This window comes from Vidua macroura, chromosome 1 (genome assembly GCF_024509145.1).
Source record: "Vidua macroura isolate BioBank_ID:100142 chromosome 1, ASM2450914v1, whole genome shotgun sequence".
Classification (NCBI taxonomy): domain Eukaryota; kingdom Metazoa; phylum Chordata; class Aves; order Passeriformes; family Viduidae; genus Vidua; species Vidua macroura.
Genome location: NC_071571.1, coordinates 130,022,712 through 130,043,603, shown reverse-complemented (window position 1 = coordinate 130,043,603; position 20,892 = coordinate 130,022,712). Strand labels below are relative to the sequence as shown.

At 38.7% G+C, this 20,892-nt stretch overlaps 1 protein-coding gene across 6 annotated transcripts in view; it reads left to right on the top strand.

Moving 5' to 3' along the window:
- Positions 1-263: 263 nt before the first annotated feature.
- Positions 264-20,892, top strand: part of TRIQK (triple QxxK/R motif containing) — a 57,150-nt gene continuing 36,521 nt past the window's right edge. The window contains exons 1-5 of one of the 6 annotated variants that reach the window (XR_008438794.1): positions 594-711; positions 1,782-1,875; positions 2,234-2,329; positions 2,512-2,621; positions 3,436-3,530. Coding sequence is in view for 3 of the 6 variants with exons in the window: in XM_053987242.1 (XP_053843217.1) it covers positions 18,479-18,539 (61 nt within the window). In the remaining 3 variants the exon portion in view is untranslated. Of the gene's footprint in view, positions 293-593; positions 712-1,769; positions 1,876-2,233; positions 2,330-2,511; positions 3,531-18,458; positions 18,540-20,892 lie in introns of those variants that run through there. The other 5 variants (XR_008438795.1, XR_008438793.1, XM_053987225.1 and 2 more) reach the window with 5 other exon arrangements.

The following is a 20,892-nucleotide window of genomic DNA, read 5'->3' as shown; positions in this document are numbered from 1 at the left end:
ATCCCTTCCAACCCAAACCATTCTGTGACTACAGCGTGAAAGTGGCTAATTGCTTTTCGGGCTACAAGTCTGGAGCAACACAGCGCCTTCCCTGGAAAACCCAGCAACACACTCGAGTGCCACAGGCGACCGGGACCCACCGGGCCACCGCAAGCGCCGTGGGGCCGGGGCACAGCGGGCGGGACCGGGAGGCGGAGACGCTCGGGCAGGAGGTGGCGGGAGCCCCGCTAGCACAGGAAGTCGCCCCGGCGAGGGAGGAGGGAGGAGGCGGAGCTCTGCGGCTCGGCCCGAGGTACCGCGCCGCGTCCCGGGGCGGGCGAGCGGCCGCGGCCGCCGGGCCCGAGCGGGCGCTGCCCCGACCCCGGCCCCTCCCGCGCCGCGGGGGCGCCGCCATTGGCCCGCGGGCAGCGAGGACTCGCGCGGGCGGCGCGCGCGGCCGGCCCGCCGACCGCCGCGGGCCCGCCCTGCCATTGGCCGGCGGGAAGCGCGCGGCCCCGCCATTGGCCGGAGCGCGCTGTCAATCCGGGCGGCTCCGCCCCCGGAGCGCGGGCTGGAGGGGCTGGGGTGGGAGAGGGTCGACGGTGCTGCCGCCATTTTGAGCGCGGCCGGGGATGCCTGGTGCGCTGCGCTGTCCTGCGGTGGCGTTTGGCGATCCGTTTCACCGTACCGGGACCCCTCGATTGCCAGGGCTGCTTTTCCGTACTCAAAGAAGTACGACCCTGACTAGGCAGCCAAATTGGAGGGAAACAAACCCCTCACGGAAGTGTCCTCGGCAGGGCCGTGTTTGAGGCCTGGCCCGGGCACGTCAGTGGGGCCGAACTGGCCGAAGCCTGCGATGCCTCCATGGGTTTTCTTTCGTGTACACGGTTTTCCTGCGTTGGCACGACTGCTTAGATGCTGCCGGCCCGTGTGGTGTGGGCTGGGTGTGTGTGTGGAACTCTGTCTTGTGTGAGGTTTTAAGGTGTCTGGAGCTGGACAATCCGCTGCTCTGTGTGTACTGACCCCCCACGTGCAGTGAGACCAGGCCGTGTAGTGCTGCTGGATGTGTTCGGCCGGCTGTGGGTGTGCACTAAATCTGATCCAGCCCGGAGTGTTGAGCTGGCTATGTTTGCCTTATAGGCGTGATGTGTTCCGGGTACATTGGACTTCTTTGTGTTTTCTGCAGGGTGCTCTGGTCATGCCTGTGCTCAGAAAATCCTGGGCAGAAATGTGCGAGAATATGTGAGCTGCAAAAACTTCTAAGTGCGAAGTGTTGGCAGGGGATTCTCTGCCATACTGTTCGTGTGGCTCTCAAGCTGCTCCACCTTCCATCAGCCCACACAGTTACAAGGACAGATCACAGTAGTGTCAGAAACCCCCTCTGAAAGAGCTTTTGTTGTAATTGGGCTGTATATCCAGCACACACCTTCACACTCAGTAATTCAATTGCATGTCATAGGTTTTGAGTTCCTTCCTGTTGGGGCCCAGGCTCATTCCCAAAGAGCTAATCAGAATGGAAGGGTACTTGCTATTAAAGATACATTTCTATACTGGAAAACTGTATAAAGTTATGTTTAAGAGATACACTAAATTCTACAAGTGCAGGGAAAATTGAACCATTTCTCAAGTACTGTGGTTTGGCATATGATCCTTGGCTGAATCACTTCACTCTTTGGTGCAGAATGGGCTGGGGACAGACCATTGTTCAGAAAATAACTCTTCTGCTCACCTAAAGGAAATTTGGCCACTTTTTTGTTGACATGATTGTCTTTCATCATGCATTAATACAGTTTATCCTCTAGGACTTCATTTCTGTCACTGTGAAAGTTGGAAAGGTGTAAGTCTACTTCATCCACTTCAGTCTTCTAGCTGAACCTGGTTCCTGAGGAGGAATAGGTGAGCATAAGTAGATGATGTCAAAAGGTCCATCAGCAATCTTGGGAATTCTTTGAATTTAATTTATGTAGTCAAGAAGAGATTACTGCAATGTTCTTCAACTGACTTCTTATTGTGCTTAAAATAGTATTTTGTATCTACAAAAACAATACAGAAAATACTTCCTCAGTGCATATGTGGGAGCTCTTCAGACATCTGGGTTTTGAAAGATTACTTTAGATTACTAAAGCAGAGATGCCTTTCAACAGTGGTAAATTTCCTTATGTATTTAGCTTTAAATCTTACACTGAGTTTTATACAAAGACACATATGTGGCTTTTATAAAGTCACATAAACAGGACTATGCCTTCTATTTCAGATACAAGCAACTGAGTTCCAGAGTTTGTTACTGCATCACATTGAATGACCAGGATTTTTCCATATGTCAATCCTTAAGAACATACTTTAGTGGAAGGTAATATGCAAGGAGATACATACTTTCTTCATAAAATCAGGAGTAAGGCAGTACCTTTATTATTGTTTTTTGCTTGGTTAGTTGTGTTTTGTTTTTTTTTTCCATGAATTTGAACTATGGAGAGTAAATTTATATGCACTGAAAGATGCTACACTCACTTCCACCTGTTCTGGATTTCGTAGTTCTTGCTGTTAGACTCTGCAGCCTCTTCAGATCAAGAAGCCGGTTTGTGTGCCAGTGTGAAAATCTTCTACCTCACTATTGGTCAAAAATACAGAATGAATTTAGTCATGTAAGCTAATATATTAACCTCTGGTACCGCTCAGGGTATCTTTAGGATTTATTTAATTCAAATATTTCAGCCAAATTCCCGCAGCCCAGTCTAAAAGGCTGCTCAGTATACTTTATGGCAGTAGCTCCAGAGAACATCCAGTTTTAATAGACCCTATGCAGGAAACAAGACAAGGGATAGATTATATCTTTGGATTATATTTTTGCAGTGCAGTGAACATACTGTCCTTGCATTTTTCTGTGAAACTTGTTTCTCTAGACCATGAATTAGTTTTGGTTAGATTATTTTAAATAGTTTTCAAAATTAATTGATACCATGAAGACTAGTTACTGTTAATCGTAGTTAGAATTTTAGAGTTTCTGTGAGATTTTTATCATGACTAGGAAGTTCTTGGTTTTTTTCTTTGGGATATTTCATTAATATTGCATTAAGCAAGGCAAGCTGTGAATTATAGGAGGGTAGGAGTTGGGCTAATGTTACAAAATTGGGTTGCCTGTTAAAAAGCCGAAACTGGTTTAATATCATTGTGGGGAGCTGAGTCACTCCGTTAAGTACTTGTGAAGAAAAAGTGAATTACTATGTTTACATGTTATGAGATATGTGAAGAGAATGCAACATAGATGATTGTAAGATGTAGACAAAGAAGGCAGTCATTTCCATTTGCAGAAGTCTCCTGCAGTCCTCTGACTCTCATACAGTAGTACTCTTGTAATGCAGTTACTCCTGGGAAACAGGAGTGTGAAAGTCAATGTTTTCTGACCCAAACTCTGCCTTAAGTTTTTCTACTGTTGTGGATTTTTTCATTTACTTGCAGGTTTACTTTGCTTGAGGAAAATATGTGAAGAGATTTACAGAATAAATACTAGCTGATCGTTTTTCAAAATAAAAAATGAAGTGCTTTTCAGTGAATGGCTATCCTCATTCCAAGTGAAGTCTGCAATGATTAAATATTAAAATGATCCATGGTTTAAATTAATATAAAATTTTTTCAGGAGATTATTACAAAGATTAACATTTTTAATGTTTTAATAGTCCCATAGTTGATCAATCATAGGCACAGTGAAACTGCTTTTAGTTAACTAACCTGATGATCCTTTATATCACTGCAGTATTATGTACAACATAAACCTTGTGGCATGGTTGGTAGAGGAAATGAAGAAACAGTGTCTCTTATAGCTCTTTAATAATCAGGTTTACTCTTGGAAGTATTTTTTGACACACAAAATAAGCAGGTAACAATTTTTTTGTCCTTTTGAAAAGAAAAATATGAAGGAAAGATAGTTCCAGAAAAAATGTGGTGTTTGCTGTAGAGGAAGGAGCTGTTGTTGCATGTAATGACATAGATGATCACTGGTATGGCTGTGAAAGAATAACAAGTTATTGAACATATGTTTTCAAATAGAACTTGCATTAATACAGCTTTAATGTTGCAGAATTATCTGCATCAGCCTATGATTCCTGATACATTTTTATTCTTTAGAATTATGTTTGAAGGTCATGGGAAAATGTCACGGAATCCCAGGTGCTTTTATATCACTAGCTGTGCACAGATACCCCTGTAATCAGTGAGTTGAGTAAATACTTGAGGCATTCCTGACAGGAACAGTGCTTATTCCTTTGTTTCTCATTTGTTTTGTGTTTTTTTAGCCACAGGGCAAAAATCATCATTAGTGATTTTTAAGTTTGATTCTGCCTTCCTAACACACACTACAGTGATATAGTGGAGTTTTGCACAATACAATTTATTGTGTCCTGAGATTTCTTGCATTTTTAAATATAATATATACATCATCAAAATATTGTTCATTCATGTGTTGTGATGGTTCTTGTCATCATCCTTCACTCAGTATATTTTACAATCAAAAAAGGCAGAATTGGGAGGAAAGGCTGATGAATTAGCCAATATAAACCCAGAGGGGTTTATAAAGAAGGATTGGAGATACGAAAGGAAGGGTGCAGTAGAATTCCAGGGCTAGACGTTGAGCTGGTAAAATAAATAAATCAGGAAAGACTGTTCTGACAGCAGAAACTTATGGTGGAGAAGTCACAGCAGAAAGGACAAGTGTGAGAGGGGAAAAGAACAAATCATGGAAGTAGGTTAGTGTTGGGAATAATAGCTGGAAAGTTAAAATCCAGAGGACAAGCTGAAGCACACAATTTTCTACACAAATTTGTTGTCACTTATTAATGCTGTTAGTTCTAGTTTTAGGTAAGACAACAAAAATGGGGTTGCATTGTCTGTAGTTGTTTGCCTCTAGCCAGAAAGCTAAACTAATTCTCATGTATTTCTGTTGAAATAAAATAAGTAGTGAAACAAAATAATAACCTTGTCATGTCATGAAATGTTTTTTATATTGGGGAAACAGATTGGGTTGAAAATGTAGTAGGTTTCGAAGTCTCAATTGTCTTCTCCCTGGCTGTGCTGTGTGATGTAAATGAAGAAAAGGTTAAGTTTACCCATGATAATTCCCTCTCACATTTACATTATCAAATCAGCCTGTGTAGCTTTTTGTGCTTTTATCTATTTTGTTTTCATTGTAATCTTTACATACGAAGTTCTCAATTCTACAAACTCTTATGCTGAAATTTATTCACAAATGGCTCTGACAGATGTACTCTAGAAGCCTTAAATGCTCTAGTTTAAGATGGTGCCAGCTGGTTGTTTTTCCCCACCCCTCAGATTGCATTCTGTATGGAGGAGCTGGCAATACCTGCACCGCAGTTCACTTCCCTCACCTGAGCTCACATTCCTTTTAGGGTGCTGTGTGCTGATGGGAATCAGATCCTGGGTGCTGGGCACAGAACATCCCCCCTTTTGTTGTCCTTTCTTACAGCCTCCTAAACAGTGGCAAGAGATTAAGCACCTGGGTCAGCAACATCTTAAAGCCTCTCAGACACCCAGAGCTTGATGAGACTCCTCTGTAGTTTTAAGTTGAATAGGTTCAAAACTTTTTTTTTTTAAATTACCTATATTTTCAGTTTATAACTGTATCAAGTGAGTGTGGAGGATAATTCCAAGCTTAGCTTTACCATATCACCATCTCTGCTTAAACTCTGACTTTTGGCTGCTTTTAAATGTGCCTAAAAGCTTATATTAAAAACCATAGATCTTTCTTTCATGTAATGTGTATGCTAAGGAAATTGTTCAGTGGGCAGTGTGTTGCTCTCATTGTGTGAGGAGCTGGTTACACTGCCTCCAATTAAGACTGCATCACTTACTTTACGGCTAGACTAGTTTTGTATTACTTACACTCTTGCCAAAAGGAAATTGTTAACCTGAAGCAGTGGATTACTTGTTTTGTTTTTGTGTCTTGGCTGTCAAACTGAAAGCACACTATTTATATAACTAACATTTAAATTTGGTTAGGTCCTTGATTTACTGTTACTCAACTAAAATTAATTTTAAAATTAGAACTGTACAGTAGCAATAAAATGGATAAAGAGCTGCTGAGCTGCCAGCACTCAGACGTAATGGCTGGGAGGCCACTGGTGATGGTTGAGAGCCTGTGGGGACTTGTCCCAGCATTTGCATCAGGTGTGACATGCTTGTCATTTTGGTTGGTTGTGTGTAAACATACAGGCATCGTGGCAAAGGATGAATAGTTCAGTAATTGCTGGACTGATGAAGAAAGGATGAAGTTTAAAGCACGGCTGAGATCATGGTAACGTGTGTCTGTTAGAATGTAGTTCGTGTGCATGTGCCAAGGAAGAAGGAACACTGGATGTGTGTGCAGAATGGAAAATTTTTATCTTCTAGAGGTGTGGCTAAGGGAAAACTTAAAAGGTTTGTGAAGAAGGTCCTGTAGACAAAGGCGATTCAAGTGCAGGGCAGTGTCAAGAAGGGCTGGTGCTGTCTAGGAGAGGTAGAAGCATGGTTTGAATAATACGACCAGGGCAGGAATGTTGCATCTAGTTTTATTTCGATGGAAAACATGTCCTGAAAAATTTGAAGGCATGATGAAGGTCCTGAACAGACTTAGTTCTGTTTGTAGAACTGCCCTTGAGAGATGGGTTTGAGTTTGGGTCCATGCTTGCTGTGGTGTTTCTGACCATGCATCTGCCTTAACTCAGGCACCTCTGTTAGCTCTCTCTCCCACCTGGTTGCTACAGATGCCCTCCTGCATACATACTGTTTAGTGTCTTAGGCAAGGCTGTGCTGAATCTGTTTGAATTTGTCATTTGTTCTCTTTGCAGAGGACATGCAAAGCATTGTTTCTGTTTTGTTGTATATATATGCAGCATGAAAAGCTTTCAAGAATATGTTTTTTTCAATAAATTTGAGTATTATTTTAACAGAGCTGCTAAGAATTGCAGCAACTAATAGTTTACTTTTTTTTTTTTTTTTTTTTTTTTTTTTTTTTTTTTTTTTTTTTATTCTGAAATCATGAAATGGTAAAAACAAGGGTGGATGTTGCTTTCCTTGGAATTTTTCGACATGCTATTTAATTTTGAGTGAATCTTCCTGTAATTTGGAGTGAAAAGGTTAATAAAGCATTGCTGGATTGATGCTTACTTTTTATTCTGAAAGATAGGATCATTTGAAAGCCTGGGTTATTTTGGTATTTTTCTGTGTATACAAAGCTAGAGACCAGCAGGCTAAACAGGAAGGGTTTCTGGAAAAAAATAGAGACAAAACCTATTGCAAAAAGCTTGAAACCATTTTCATTTTAAGTACACCAGTGGGGTTAAATAATACTAATAACTTCTGTTAGAGTAACAGATCATAATAATTTAAAGCTAAAGTTCCCAGTGCACTTGCTAATATCTTTTATGGCTTCATTAAAATACATCTGAAATAATTTACAGAGCAAAGCTTCTGGGTGAATTTTTCCAATTCTGCATGGGAAGAGTGCCTGTTTATCTTTGTGCATGTTTATATAGACCCATGGAAATTATGATGTAAATGTGGATGCTGTACTATAACATAGCCATATATGCAGAGTAAGGAATTCAAAGCATTTGTATTCTGTCATTTATTGCACACAAGTAATGTATATTGTATAGGCTTGGTTCAATTCTGTATCCTGACCATAGAAAGGCACTATAGAATATATACTTTACCTTGAGGGGACTTTGAAGGGGAGGGAATAATGTGTGTAGGTAAAAGCCCAGGGTGATGACTCTGTTACCAAACTTGTCTCTTTTCTGGTTTTGAGCCTTCACATTTATGCACATTGCTGGAAATAGTGAAGAGCTGGAAGGGTGTTTCCCTTGTACTATACCATTACACATTTTTATTTACTCACCTTATTAAAATAAATATATAGATCAGGTGGAAACAACTGGAACAGCTGTAAAGCTGAGTGCATGGGATAAAATCTTCTGAAAGGTAACAGAGGAAGCAACTTAGCTTTATTTTCAGAGTTGACCCAGCTCTGCTTAAACTTTTAAACTTTGTTACAGAGCTGTACAGCTGTTGATACAGTAGTGGCCGGACTGGGCAATTGTAGCAGGAAGAGAACAGACCTCCAATTTCTTGTGATATTGGTGTGTCCTTAAGAAAACCAATCTAAACTCATTTTACTATATGCTCTAGAAGGTTTTAATTGTTGTATGTCATCTACAAGGTTAGATTTCAGGCAGTGCAATCACCTTCTCCTAATAAAACTTTATGGCAGAAGCACACATTCTGCTTCGACTCTAGCCAAGGGCATGTGCAAACCCCTTTCCTGGTTTGTCACCCAAGGACACCTCTAGTGCTTAGAGAGATGCACTCAGGAAATTTGAGCAAATGGAGTGGATTGTCTTCTGCCATTTTATCTCAGGTTAGATTCCATAAGAAATGCTCACTAACTGCTTTGCAAACTATGTCTTTTAGCAGTCTTACAACTATTCTGTTTGTAACTGGATTATGGTATAGGAATCTCTAATCAGAGGTATTTTAGGCCAGAAAAGGCCAACCTTTAACACATTAGAATTCAGGATCTTAAAAAAATGTGCCATCTTCTAAAGCAGCCACCCATAAAAAAGTGTTCAATTTTGTATTTCACTACTATTTTTATGGTAAATAAAATTTCACTCATACGGAATGACTCAAAACAAAAAAGGAATACTTTTTTTTTAATGTTTTTGTCTCAGTGTCATTCTGTCTTTTGGCATTCTTCTGGACAGTGAACCCTGAAACAAAATCTCCTCCTTATGACACACACCTGCACGCTGTTCAGGAACAGAGGGAAGAGATGGGGATGTAGTCTTCTCCCACCTTGTTCCCATTAGTGGGAAGAACTGTGAAAAGAGCCCAAGCAGGCATTTGCACAAATGGTTTCATCAAAAATCTTCAGCTCTTCACATGATGTTCTATTTCAACTGATAGTTTTCTGCTGGTTGATGATTTTTTCATTTTGCGGCCCTTCTTCCCAGCTGCATTCTACAATTTTTTCTGCCTTAAAATGAGGCAAGGAAACAGTTTACCAGATTTTCTGATGATTATCAAACTTATTTTTTCATTTGGTGCATATAAAGGTTTTAGCCTGATTAATTTAATTCAAACTTTGTTCAAGGTTCAGATTGTAGATAGACATCAATGATCTTACACTCCCCTTTTTGCCCAAATACAACATAAAGCTCCCAAAGAGATGGTATCATGTAAGCTATTACTTTATTCTTAAAAATCATTGTCTTTAATGGGATCTCTAGGTAGTTTTCAGGAGAGGCAAGTCTTGAGCAATTTAGATAAAATCTGCAGAGAGTGTGCTTGGCCTATTGTTTTGAACGACTTTAGAAACTACTGAGCTGAAGTTATTTATGCCATATTAAACTTCTCACCCAGTTATGGCTTAATCCTTCAAAACCAAGTAGGGCATTTTGAAAATGCTACTGTTAACATCTATGGGTCTGTGTTCACTAAGACTGACTATTAAGCTTATTATTAAGTGTTGTAGGGCTGAACTTTACATTTTTTCTGCTAACACTTAAGTTAGCTACTGGTTATCTACTGGTTTTCGTCTCAATTTTAAAGAAAGAAAGTACAAAAAAAGATGTATTTTGTTAAGGCTGATGAAATGCATGCCAGCTTTATGTTCTGATCTTCATGGGGAAGATCTGCATGTGGATGCAGTCCTATGCCATGTGTTGCAGGAAGACCCTCCTTGATCAGGGATGTTGGACGAGATGACCCACTGTGGTCCTTTCTATCCTGACCGATTCTGTGATTCCTCTGTCTTTAATCAGCTGTTGAATAATGGAGGAAAACATAAATACAAAACCCACCAAATTAAAACTCCTTATACTTCATGTTTCTTTTGCCTGGTGACTAGACTAAATGATTTTTTTTTTAAAGCTGAGTTGCTTTCCTGAATGCTTAATACAGCATGTGAAACAAAAAAAAAAAAAAATGGCATAAAACTATTTTTCTTCATTCATAGATCAACCTTTTTAAAGCTTATTAAGCTGCAGTAGCTTCAGAGAAAGGAAAAAAATGTGCATTTGTTCTGAATGCTGGATGGAGAGATTACCTGAAGCAGTGGGCTTCAATGAGTTCTTCTGGGGTCCTTCTGACCAGTGCTTTCGGGGCTCAGAGTATGCTTACTATGATGGCTGACGAAAGAGGCAAAGGATGGGTCTTTCTTTGGAGATCCAAAAGCTGCTTATTGCTTTGAAGGGGGTCCAGGGACAAAGACAAACTTGGACTGAGGGCACAGGGTTTTATATGGAGAAAAAGGGGTAGATGTGAGGGTCAAAGACCAATGGGAACAGGAGAAAGTGGTGCAGAGGTGGGGCAGCCAACCAGGGGAACCAATGGATAACAGGGGTGGAACACTGCAGCAAACTGGGACCCATTCTAGGGAATATACAGATATGGTCAATGAGGGCCGAACTGGGGTGGAACACACCAATACAACCCACCGGTACAAACCAATAGAACTTAAGACGTTAACACGTGCCTGCAAAGGTCTATGGGAGGGAGACACTTCTGACCCTAATCTTAGAGGGGTGTTTCTCCTTGCCTGCTTTGACCTCTCCAGGGCTGAGGCGTTATAGTGGCAGGCCTTTGGGCCTCCATGATTATCCTGTAACTCCTTTTGCACACCAGGTTTAGTAATGGAACTAATAATTTTGTTTTGCTGAAGCGTTATGATTAGGTTTATGTAGACTGAAGTATTATTTGCTACTGTCATTTGTAGAGTGCTTTCAGCTTTTGCAAGCTTACTCAGGGTAAGAAGGGGAGCAATCATTAGGCTACAAACATGGTGACCAGTTTTGGCAATTACTATGACTTGAAGTCATGGGATGGGACATTGTGTGATACTACAGTGAAATATGTTACAGAAGGGCACATTTGATTTGTCTGTCTCTCAGCTCTGTGCCTGCATGATGTATTTGTGACTGTTTTCTCCTCCAGTTTTCAATTATTAACATAATTTTATTTGCTGAGAGTTAGGTTTCTGCTTGAATGATAGGCATATTCAAGAAAAGTAGATATCAATGTTAGAATTAATGGAGAAAAATTAAGTGGAGACTTAGCCTCACATACTTTAAAAAGTTTGGGTTTTTTATAAACAGTGTGAGAGCATGAGAAGAAAGGAAAAATTACAGCAGTTTCAAACTGTCTTGTTTTGAAATATTACTTTAAAAAACTATTTCAGCTTTTAAATAATTTACTGTGAAATCTTTTGGTTTTAGATGTCTTAAGGTAAGACAAGTGAAAAGAAAGGCACCATAGAAATAAAAGCATGATAAATATGAAATTGCTACCTGTTCCCATTTTTTTTTTTTGTATGTGTGAATAACTTTAGAAGTTAAAAGTTTTATTTTCAATAAAGGTCATTATCCCATTTTGCAATATTGAAAACTTTGTGAAACACTGTTCTCTGGATGGCTGAGAACTGTAGTTTAAGATGGATATACTAAAGGGAAGATAATCCCTAAATACTTCTTCTCACTGGAGGAAAAAATCAGAATTTCACTTCCATCAAAAATGAGCCTAAGCTTAAAAACGTACAAATGAGAAATTAACAAGTGTGTGTAATTGAAGCATTCAGGCTTATAGCAAGGCCGTGGCTTGTGACAGGCCCAGGAAAGAAGTAGTGTTTAGGAAAAAGAGAACTTTTGTCAGTTCCCAGAACTAAAGAAGGGAGAATAGAGGGCTTATTTTCTCATTTACAGAATGGAAAGAAGTCACTCTTCCCTTGCTGTAACACCTAGGAGGGCAAAAAAGTCTCTGAGATTTTGGAGTAAGACTTTGGTAAAACCATACAGGACTCCATTGCCTTTAAGAATGGCAACTTTGTAACTTACTGGAAGTGAAGTGCTTAGGCAAACTTAGCTGATTTTGAAAGTTAAGGTCTTTGACCTCTAGCTTTATAATTAAAGTTAGTCCCTACTTTATCAAAGAAAATGAGTGCTGAAGGGGTATGTGCCAGGGATCAAAGAAGGAGTGAAATTGCTGGGATTTAACTGAACTGCAAAAGTGTCTGCTGCTGACACGTCAGTTACTGAGACAGAGCAAATAATTGTTTCTCATTGTTGCTCTTGACTCTATGAACTTTGGACTCTTCAGGCAGAGAGCTGTGCTTCACTCTGTTTTGTGTGGTGGTGGTGACATCCTCCCTACACCTCGTGCCACAGAGGTGTCTGTACAGCGTCACCATGTGCTCCCATGAAAACTGTATCCATCCGTGGCAGATCTGCCTCTGGGCAATGGAGTGGTCTGGGTGTCAGTTCTTCTACCCTTTTTAGCTCTGATTTTTTCCATAGTCCCATGTCCTTCCCTCTCTCCGCAGAAATGTTTAGCCAGATTCAGTTACTGTTGAAGAATGTAATTCTTCAACTGTCTGGCAAGGCAGAAATGAACCACGTGTGTGCTTTTTTCCTTCATGAACTTCTTTAAGGATATTTTCTTGACACATCAGTGCCATCATAGATTAATAAAAATGAGGGAAAAAAGTTCCTCTATGGACGTTTGGTATTTTAAATTTGTTCAGATGAAGATCTGTCTTCATATTAAATTGAATATATGTTTCACACATGCTATAGCTCTACTCTTCTCTGAAGTAAGTAGGGAATCTTGTTCTGAAGGTATAACAACCTAATCATGAAAATAAAATGTAAGGTGTATAGAATCACTACAGTTAGGAATATTCTTCTGCAAAATTTCCTATTTTTTTATAGCAAGAATAACACCAGATGCAAAATAAATCTCTTCTGTGTTAGTAGTCCTTTTATAAGTGTGTTTTGGCCTACTACATTTTCATCCTGCAGAAGCAGAGACAAACTGTACTCTTCTGGGAATGGAAGGAACCTTTTAACATTTTTAATAGCCTACTTTTGCTTAAGAAAGCAATTTTACATAAATATGAAGTCCTTTTAAAAAAAAAAAAACTTATTCAGGTTATGCCACCCTTGAAATATTCATTCTTTTCCTAGCTGTGAGTACATTTAAGGATAATATTTTCAACTCTTCAGATGTTTGAAAACATTCCATGTTTAGCAAAATTATGTAGACTCTTCACTAGATGAGAAAATGCAAATATTTGGGTGTAAATAATCCCACCAAATTTTAGGCACTCTGGGGAGATTTAGGAACATAACAAGAAAGCAAGATTTCCAGCAGGGATTTGGATTCCTAACCATTACATTTCTTTCTTCACCCATTGCAAAGGGGGTGGAGATGGCCTTCTGTGTGGCTTTTGTGTCTGAGTTATGTTCCTGATTTAGTGGGACTAATCTGGATTGTTGATGAAATTAGTTTTTCAGAACATATTGCCTTAGGATTTTGAAATATTCATGAGGACATGTTCAAAATTCATATGAACTACTACCTGTTTATTACTTCTGTTAAAAAAATGCAGAGCTAATTTAATGCAGTTTGTAGGTACTGTATAGCTAAAAAAACAACAGCGCAGAGGGTACTAATCGGAAGTAACAATGTGTGTTTTGTTCCTAGTCTTATATGAAGCTATGAAACAGCCTGATATATGTCTGAGTAAAAGTTGTAGTTCCTATATTGTTTGAATCTTGGGATGTAGTACAGTGTTTCTTGACCTTGTGTAGAATGTTGAAATTATTTTTAATATCTGTTCTGACTGGAGTTATGGATCCTGTGTTTTTGATTAATTTTCCTAAATTTAATTAAATTTAAATCACCTCTTCTGCTTTCAAGGTTAAATTAAGTAAAGTAGTATTGCACTCCTTTTATTAACAGAAAAATAAATAAATCCCCAGATAAAGCAGAGATAGATTCTGCAAGAAGCACCATGGGCAGGGGACTCTTTCCTTGGAAATAATAGTCCATTCTTTGAAAGAGACTTTCCAGAGGAATGGAAGACTACTGTAAGGCTTACCAAAAGAACATGAATGTATTTTGTTTGTAGAAGTTTTTCTTAAGGTGGTAATAATAGTAAAGATTTTAAAATTCTTTTTCTTGGCTACAGTATGGTTAAATAATTAATTTACATTATTTTAGCAATTTTGGTTGCAGGTTGCTTCCACTGCTGTGTAGACAGACCTTAGTTACTGTACTTCAGGAGTACAATAACAAAAAAAAGCCAATTATTATAACCAGCAGCAACAATTTCCAGAGTACCTACATGCAGATGGTTTCCCACTTTAAATGTAGTGCTACCATTTCTTTGGGATAACTTGATGTTTCCAGATTATCTGATGTACTGCTTGAATTTTACCTGAGGTAGATAAAAGGCTATATTTGCTCTCTTGTAACTTGTAAATATTTTACTATCCATTAGTTATTACCAGCTGTGGAGTTAACTGGGAGAAGACCAGTTATCCTTCAATGATATCAGTAAGTTTTCATAGCATCTTTGAATCACATTAAAAATGAATCTTATTTATGAGTTCAGATGATCAACCTGCATTACATCCAACAAAACAAACAAAAACAAAGTTTTGTTTAAGGTAGATATCTATTTGCAATTACAGATGAGGAACTTGTGCATATATACAGATGCCAAAGACTTGGTTCAGTAGCTTTACGCTCTGTAGTGGTTCTTTTCTGTCCTGGAGTTTTACTTGCTTTTCTCTCAGCTGACTAACTATATTTCAGCTACAAAACCAGTCATTTCATTGATTATTTCTTTCATGTTCCCACTGTTAATATTTGGGCAACCTGCTGGGAGAGTGCAGACATGCTGTCAAATATCACTGCTAAGAAAGTTGGTACACATGCAGATATGCATGTCTTTTGGGTGTGCACTGATTTACATTTTATGACTTATTATTATGAATCATTTGCATTGCACCAATAATGTACAAAGCGCAATCTGTATATACAGATCCTGTTCTTATTTTTATTAGTATTTCTAAAGTAATTAATAGTAACTTTTTATTTTATTAATGTAATTTCTTCTTTTTTTTTTTTTTTTACTGGTGTAGAAAATGCTATGTATACATCAAGAACAGTGAATTGGGATTTAAATTGCAGTCAGAGCTTGAATGGACATTTAGGACTGGTTTTAATCTCACCAAATGCTATTAACAGTGGGAGGTTATAATAAGCAATTTATTATGTGTTTTAATTATTATCAGCCACTGCTTAGGAGTAAAAGAAGAGAGGAACAAAGTGTTTTTCTGAGTGTGTAGTTTTCAAAGGTGAATTAATAGAGGGGAAGCCAGAGGGAGTGAAAAAATAGTGAAGGGTACCACAAAAACAAAGATGTCTTTTAATCTTGTAGTATCTCTGAAGCAGAAATAAACAAAAATTCAATGGGGCCACGCTTTGTTTTCTTAAAACCATCTTTTATAAAAGCTTGAAAGCTGAGGATGGCCCACATTGCTTTCATATTATTTGAAATTACTTTTCAAGTATTTTCAGTAGCCAGTAAAAGGAGCAGTGACAAGCTCCTTTACATGTTTTGTTAAATGGTTGTGTAGTTATTAAAACTTTAGGGACTTGAAGGCAGCTTGGGATGCATGCAGCACAGCGTGCTGCCTGTCCCTTTGGTTTGGCAAAGAAACACAGGAGAAGCCAGATCCTCCATTAGCTGATGTCAGAAGCAGCAAAAGAGTCAGAGACCTGAGTGTAAATTTCTTTTACAGTAAAGATGACCAATTATTGTAGGATGACCACTCCTGTTTTAAATGGGGAGGATTAGTTTTGTAACTCACAACGGTTTCAGGCTTTTTCTTTATCAAGAAATGGTTAGAAAGTTGCATTGAAAACCACTCCTACAGCAAGGTTCATAAATAATAAATATTACCTCTTATTAATCCATATTTTAGTTTAAGTCTAGCTCATGGCAAGTTGCCCAAGAATGTGGGATTCTTTACAAGAGAAGGTGATGAGCCATAGTCCCCAAGGAATTAAATTGTGAAAACAATCTCAGTTTCCAACATGCTAATATAGATCTGTTATTCCCTTTCCACATCTATCACAACACGTTCTAAATTGTGGCTGATCTTCTATGCAAATAGCTGTCTTATTAGACACTGGTCTCTGTGTGCCAGTGTCTCCGTGGGTTTCTCGGGCGTTTGCTATGTAACCATCAAAGCAGTGGAAATGAATGACGATTACTGCATCCCTTTGAAGAACAAGAGGACTCAAGGTTCTGGATGTGAGAGTCGGTGACGCTGAGCCACACAGGCAAACACGACTATCTCTGTGGCTTAAGTCAGGAAATAATCTTTGCCTGTGTTTTCTTCTTCTGTTCTACTGGCATTGCCAAAACTGCAAACATCTTTCACAGCTGATGTTTTGTTATAAACCATTAGTAGACTATGGAAATTGCAAAAGGCAAGTCAAAACAGTCTCTTAACAGTGGCATAAAAAAACCAAGAACTAGTTTTGCAGTGTAAAAATGTATCTGTTGCCTCCTCAATTAGCTGAAAGTTCAAATTGTACTTTTATTTTTCCCTTCTAATTATTATGATGTGAATGTTATGAAATACGATCCAGTCATGTGAAGCATAATAGAAGGGGAAAGAAACGCAACCCAGTGAATTACAGTTCACTGCAACCGTGTTTTATATAAAACAGGGAATATTCTCTGAGTTCAACCAAAGCAATGTATGGAAAAATTAGAACACTATAATTGAATTTTCAGTTCAGATTAAAAATTAGTGGCACTCTTCTCTACCTTGCTATTATTCCTGAATACATTTTAAAAAAGGTTGCTGACTTTGGAGCATCCCAGTTCATTTTATGCCATATATCCCAAAAATGAAATTAAGGAGCCTGGATTTGTCACTTGAAATTAAATGCTAGTAATTTCTATAGAACAGATAAATATAAAATAATAAACTTTGTGGTTTTAAAATGCACAAATAACTAGTGGGCATCATTCCTGCAGCTATGTTTTAAATCATGTTTGAAGCTATGGAGAAAATAATGGGGTTTGCTTTAAATTTGGGATGCTGGCAGTAGTGTTCGGCAGTGCCATGGCGTGCTTTTTGGGTCGTGATTTGGCATCCCAGTGCACTTCCAGGGTTGCACTTCCCAGAAAGCGTGCCTTGGCAGTGACCAGGGACGCTTGTCTTGCTGTAGCACAGCTGGTTATGCCTAACAGAAAAGTACAACTCTTGCAGATAACTCCATGGCCATATGTGCACAATCTGCACATGGTTTGTGGCTACCCAGGATGATTCAGCTGAAGTTTGCCCTTGGCATGGTTCTCACCAGGGCCAGTTGGGAAAAGGCAGGGGTTGGCTGCTGTGCATCTTCTGTGCTTGAACAGTAAATCTGACACTTCTTGAAAATGTCAGACCTCTCATGAGTGTGGGTGTTTATGTTGGGACTCTTGTGTTGTAGAGGCAGTCAGATGGTGGGGCTTATCATGACTGTGGTGACCCCAGCCCACTGTCTTCAGCCCAGCAAAAATGGTTCGATCCCAGTATTTTGAGCAATAAGCATGACTGTAACAGCCACTTATTTCATAACCAGGGAAAAAGAGGTGAAATGAGCATGTTTGTAGAAGCTGCCACTTGAGTGGCAGCCCTGTGAGGGATGAATATAAAACCATAAGATTTTGCATGTTAAAAGATACATCAGGAATTTGCTAGAGCACTGTTCAGATGATGCTTGTTCAGTTACGTGAATGCTGTGGAAGCACCAATATATCAGAAAGAACATCTTTGTATGGATGCTTATACAGTTTCTTGTGCAATCCTAGTGTCATCTCCTTGTGAGGATGTGTGCAAGCTGACTGTGCGACACGAGAATCCCATTCAAGAGTCAGGATGGTTGTTGCTTAAATGCAATGAAGGTGATTTAAACTATCAATACCATGCCTGAGAGGTGTAAAATGCATACAGCCCCAGCTTTCTTTTTTTTTTCTTGGCTTCCTGTTCATTCAGAGATATCTAGAGCCCATGGCAGGAAAATAGGAGCGTGTGGGGTTGCTGTGTTTTAGGTCTCTGCTTGTCTGCAGGTGGGTTTCCTGAGCAATTTCACGTGTGGATGCACACAGCCTAGTCCTGCCTCTGACTCCTGTGCGTGGTGTAAATGTATTTTCAATAATGGAAACAATTCACAATACTACATTCATTCCCTGGTTTACTAAAGAAATAAATTATATAGGAATGTAATTGGTGGTACCAAATACTGAATTACAGTGGTACCAAATGCTGAATTACAGTGCAATCAGTTTAAATCCTTTCTTTTTTTCTTTATTTTCATTCAAACTAACAAGCATTCTGTAATGTTAATAACCCATGCAATGGAGAAAAAGGTATGTTTAGAATGTATCTAATAGTCTTCAGAATAGTGATGATTTCAACTCCAGTGTCTCATTGTACTCTGGGAAGGCTTATGTCTTTGTGTATAATCATGTAAATGTTGCTTGTTACCATTTTTCTGATGTTATAAGCAATTGATTTTGTTGGTAATTTATTTAGGAATAATATTGTGGTTTTTGTTTTGGTTTGTTTTTTTTCTGATACTGACAGTGATTTTTGGATTGAAAACAATGGGTAGAAAAGATGCCTCTACATCAAGGACTCCTGTTGACCAGTACAGGAAACAAATAGGTAAGAGTTTGAAAGAAAAGTTTGTGTGCTTAAAATAAAAACAATTTTTTTTTCCCAGCAAGGCCCACTAGTGTAACAAAATGTAGCATTCCTCTTTAAAAACTTCATTTTGTATATGCTGTTGAGTAAGTCATTCATCTTTTTGAAGACAGTATTTTGAGTGACTTCAGATAAAGTATATGCTGTGTGTTTGGAAACACTAGGGAAATTCTGCAGTGAAGTGGCTTCACAATGTTTCTGAAATGGTGGAACTTTCCTGTTTGTCTCTAATTTCATGTATAGGCATTTCTAACAGGATACTTTCCTCATTCATAACAATTTTTGATACACTGAATGTTGTATAACTACATTTATTCTCACACTAATGGATATTTTAAACATGTTAATTTTTTTCCTTTGGACTTTTTCTATTCTTAACTAATACTTACGTAGGTAATGTATACAAAGTATGTACATGCACACATGTACCTTCACATAGATACTTACATAGCAAATGCAAAATCCTTCTGTCTTTGCTTAAATGCAAAGGTGAGTTATTTTTGAAATCCATATATGAGGATTCTGTCTCTGTATGTTAAATAATATAAAAGAGTCACAGTATTTTGAAAGTGTATATTTAAATTGAAGTACCTTAATCTGTACTCAGTTATTTAAGTAAATGATTTTGTTTTACAGTTGTTAAGCACACACATCTGTTTAAATATGCAGAAAACAACCAGTGTCTGGGGGAAAAAAGGTTGTTTACAGTGTGCATTCTCAAGGTGAAAGATCTAGGGTTATGTGAACAATCTTACCATGTCTTAATTTTTTTAGTGCTGCCTGATTATTTTAATATAACTGTTTTAGTGCAACAGTTATGACTATGTTTAGTGGTCTTCTCAACTTCTCATCAAGTTTTAAGTAAGGGATTATTTTGTATTTTATTTTATTTAGATAGGTATGGAGAGGTGTATGTTTCCTAATCTTGAGCAGTTTGTGTGGCTGATTTCCTAGGCTCATTCTATAAGAAACATGTCTGAAAACTTGTGAGTGCCTTTTTGGATGAGAAGCAGATACAATAGAAAAATGTTTAAAAATATGAACTATCTGCTTTTGGGTTTTTTTAGGTTTTGTGTAGAAAACCGTGCGAGGAAACTGTTGTCCAGTAGAAGATGACACTACAAATATTTCACCCAAGTGTGTTTGGTGAGAAATGGGAGCCCTACAGCTTGTTTTTGAGACAACTCATCCTATGTAACTGGGTACCTGCATAGAGGATGATTGTATCAACTTTTTGGCATTTTCTCCACCTGTTTTTCATCATGGTCACTTGTTTTTCAACCACCACCTTTAGGGTTGCTTTTTTTGGATTTTTGTGAACACGTTCAGGTGACCATGGTTGGAGATGTTTCTTGAAATCCGCTACACGGTGAAAGTGTGGTGGTCAGCAGGATCCCTGGAGAGACCAGGGCAGGTGTAAAGCTTTATTTAAGTAGGATGCTCAAATAATTACCTCCCTGTCTTTAACAGCTTGTGCTGTTTCTTGCACATGACTACTGTGTGGCACAGTTGGACTTCTCAAAGCTGTGAGATGCTTGGACTGATAGCTGTGCCTTGGGCAGGGGAGGGGACCCTGTGCTATAGCAAGGTGCTAGGAGTATTGGTACTGGGATCCAGCACTCAGAGGTGCTGTTATGTTGCTGACTTGGCAGTTTTGGCCTGGTGTGTTGTCTGGACAATTTGGCACCTTCGCTGTTAAACACTGCAGCAACATCCTCCATTAGGTACTACAAAATATGAGTCGGGGAGCGGGGGGTCATAGTCAACTCAATTTCTTTGGATGCAACACATTGCTCTTAACGTGGTGAAAGCAAGTTTTAAAAATCATGTAGGGAAGAATCTCATGCTGGCAGGCAAATAAACTACATAATTAGGAGGTGTTTCTGTGATTGTAATACCCCTTAGAGGACAGAGAGCACAAATAGACTCTGCTCTGCCTTTTGCTCTGATAATGGTTGTTTCAGCTCCTACTCTGGTCATTCACTGATACTGCTATAGAGTTTGCCAATGGAAATCAGTTCTCTAAACTTAATGAATGTAAAAGGGGGAGTTTGAAAATGTGGATATGATTTTAAACTTAAGTTTTGCAGGTGTTTTTGAGTTTTATGTGTAACCATTTTGGGCTATCTTTAGGCCTGGTAGCTGAGCTTGGAATGAGCGTTCTAGTCTCATTATACCAGAGGACAAATAGCTGTATTATTGACAAATATAATCCAGTATTGCCCTAATGAATATAAAAGTGGTGTTGCTTTTTGTTTGTTTGGTCAGGGTTTTTTTTTGTCATTATTTCTTGATTTTTTTTTTGATCTTTTAT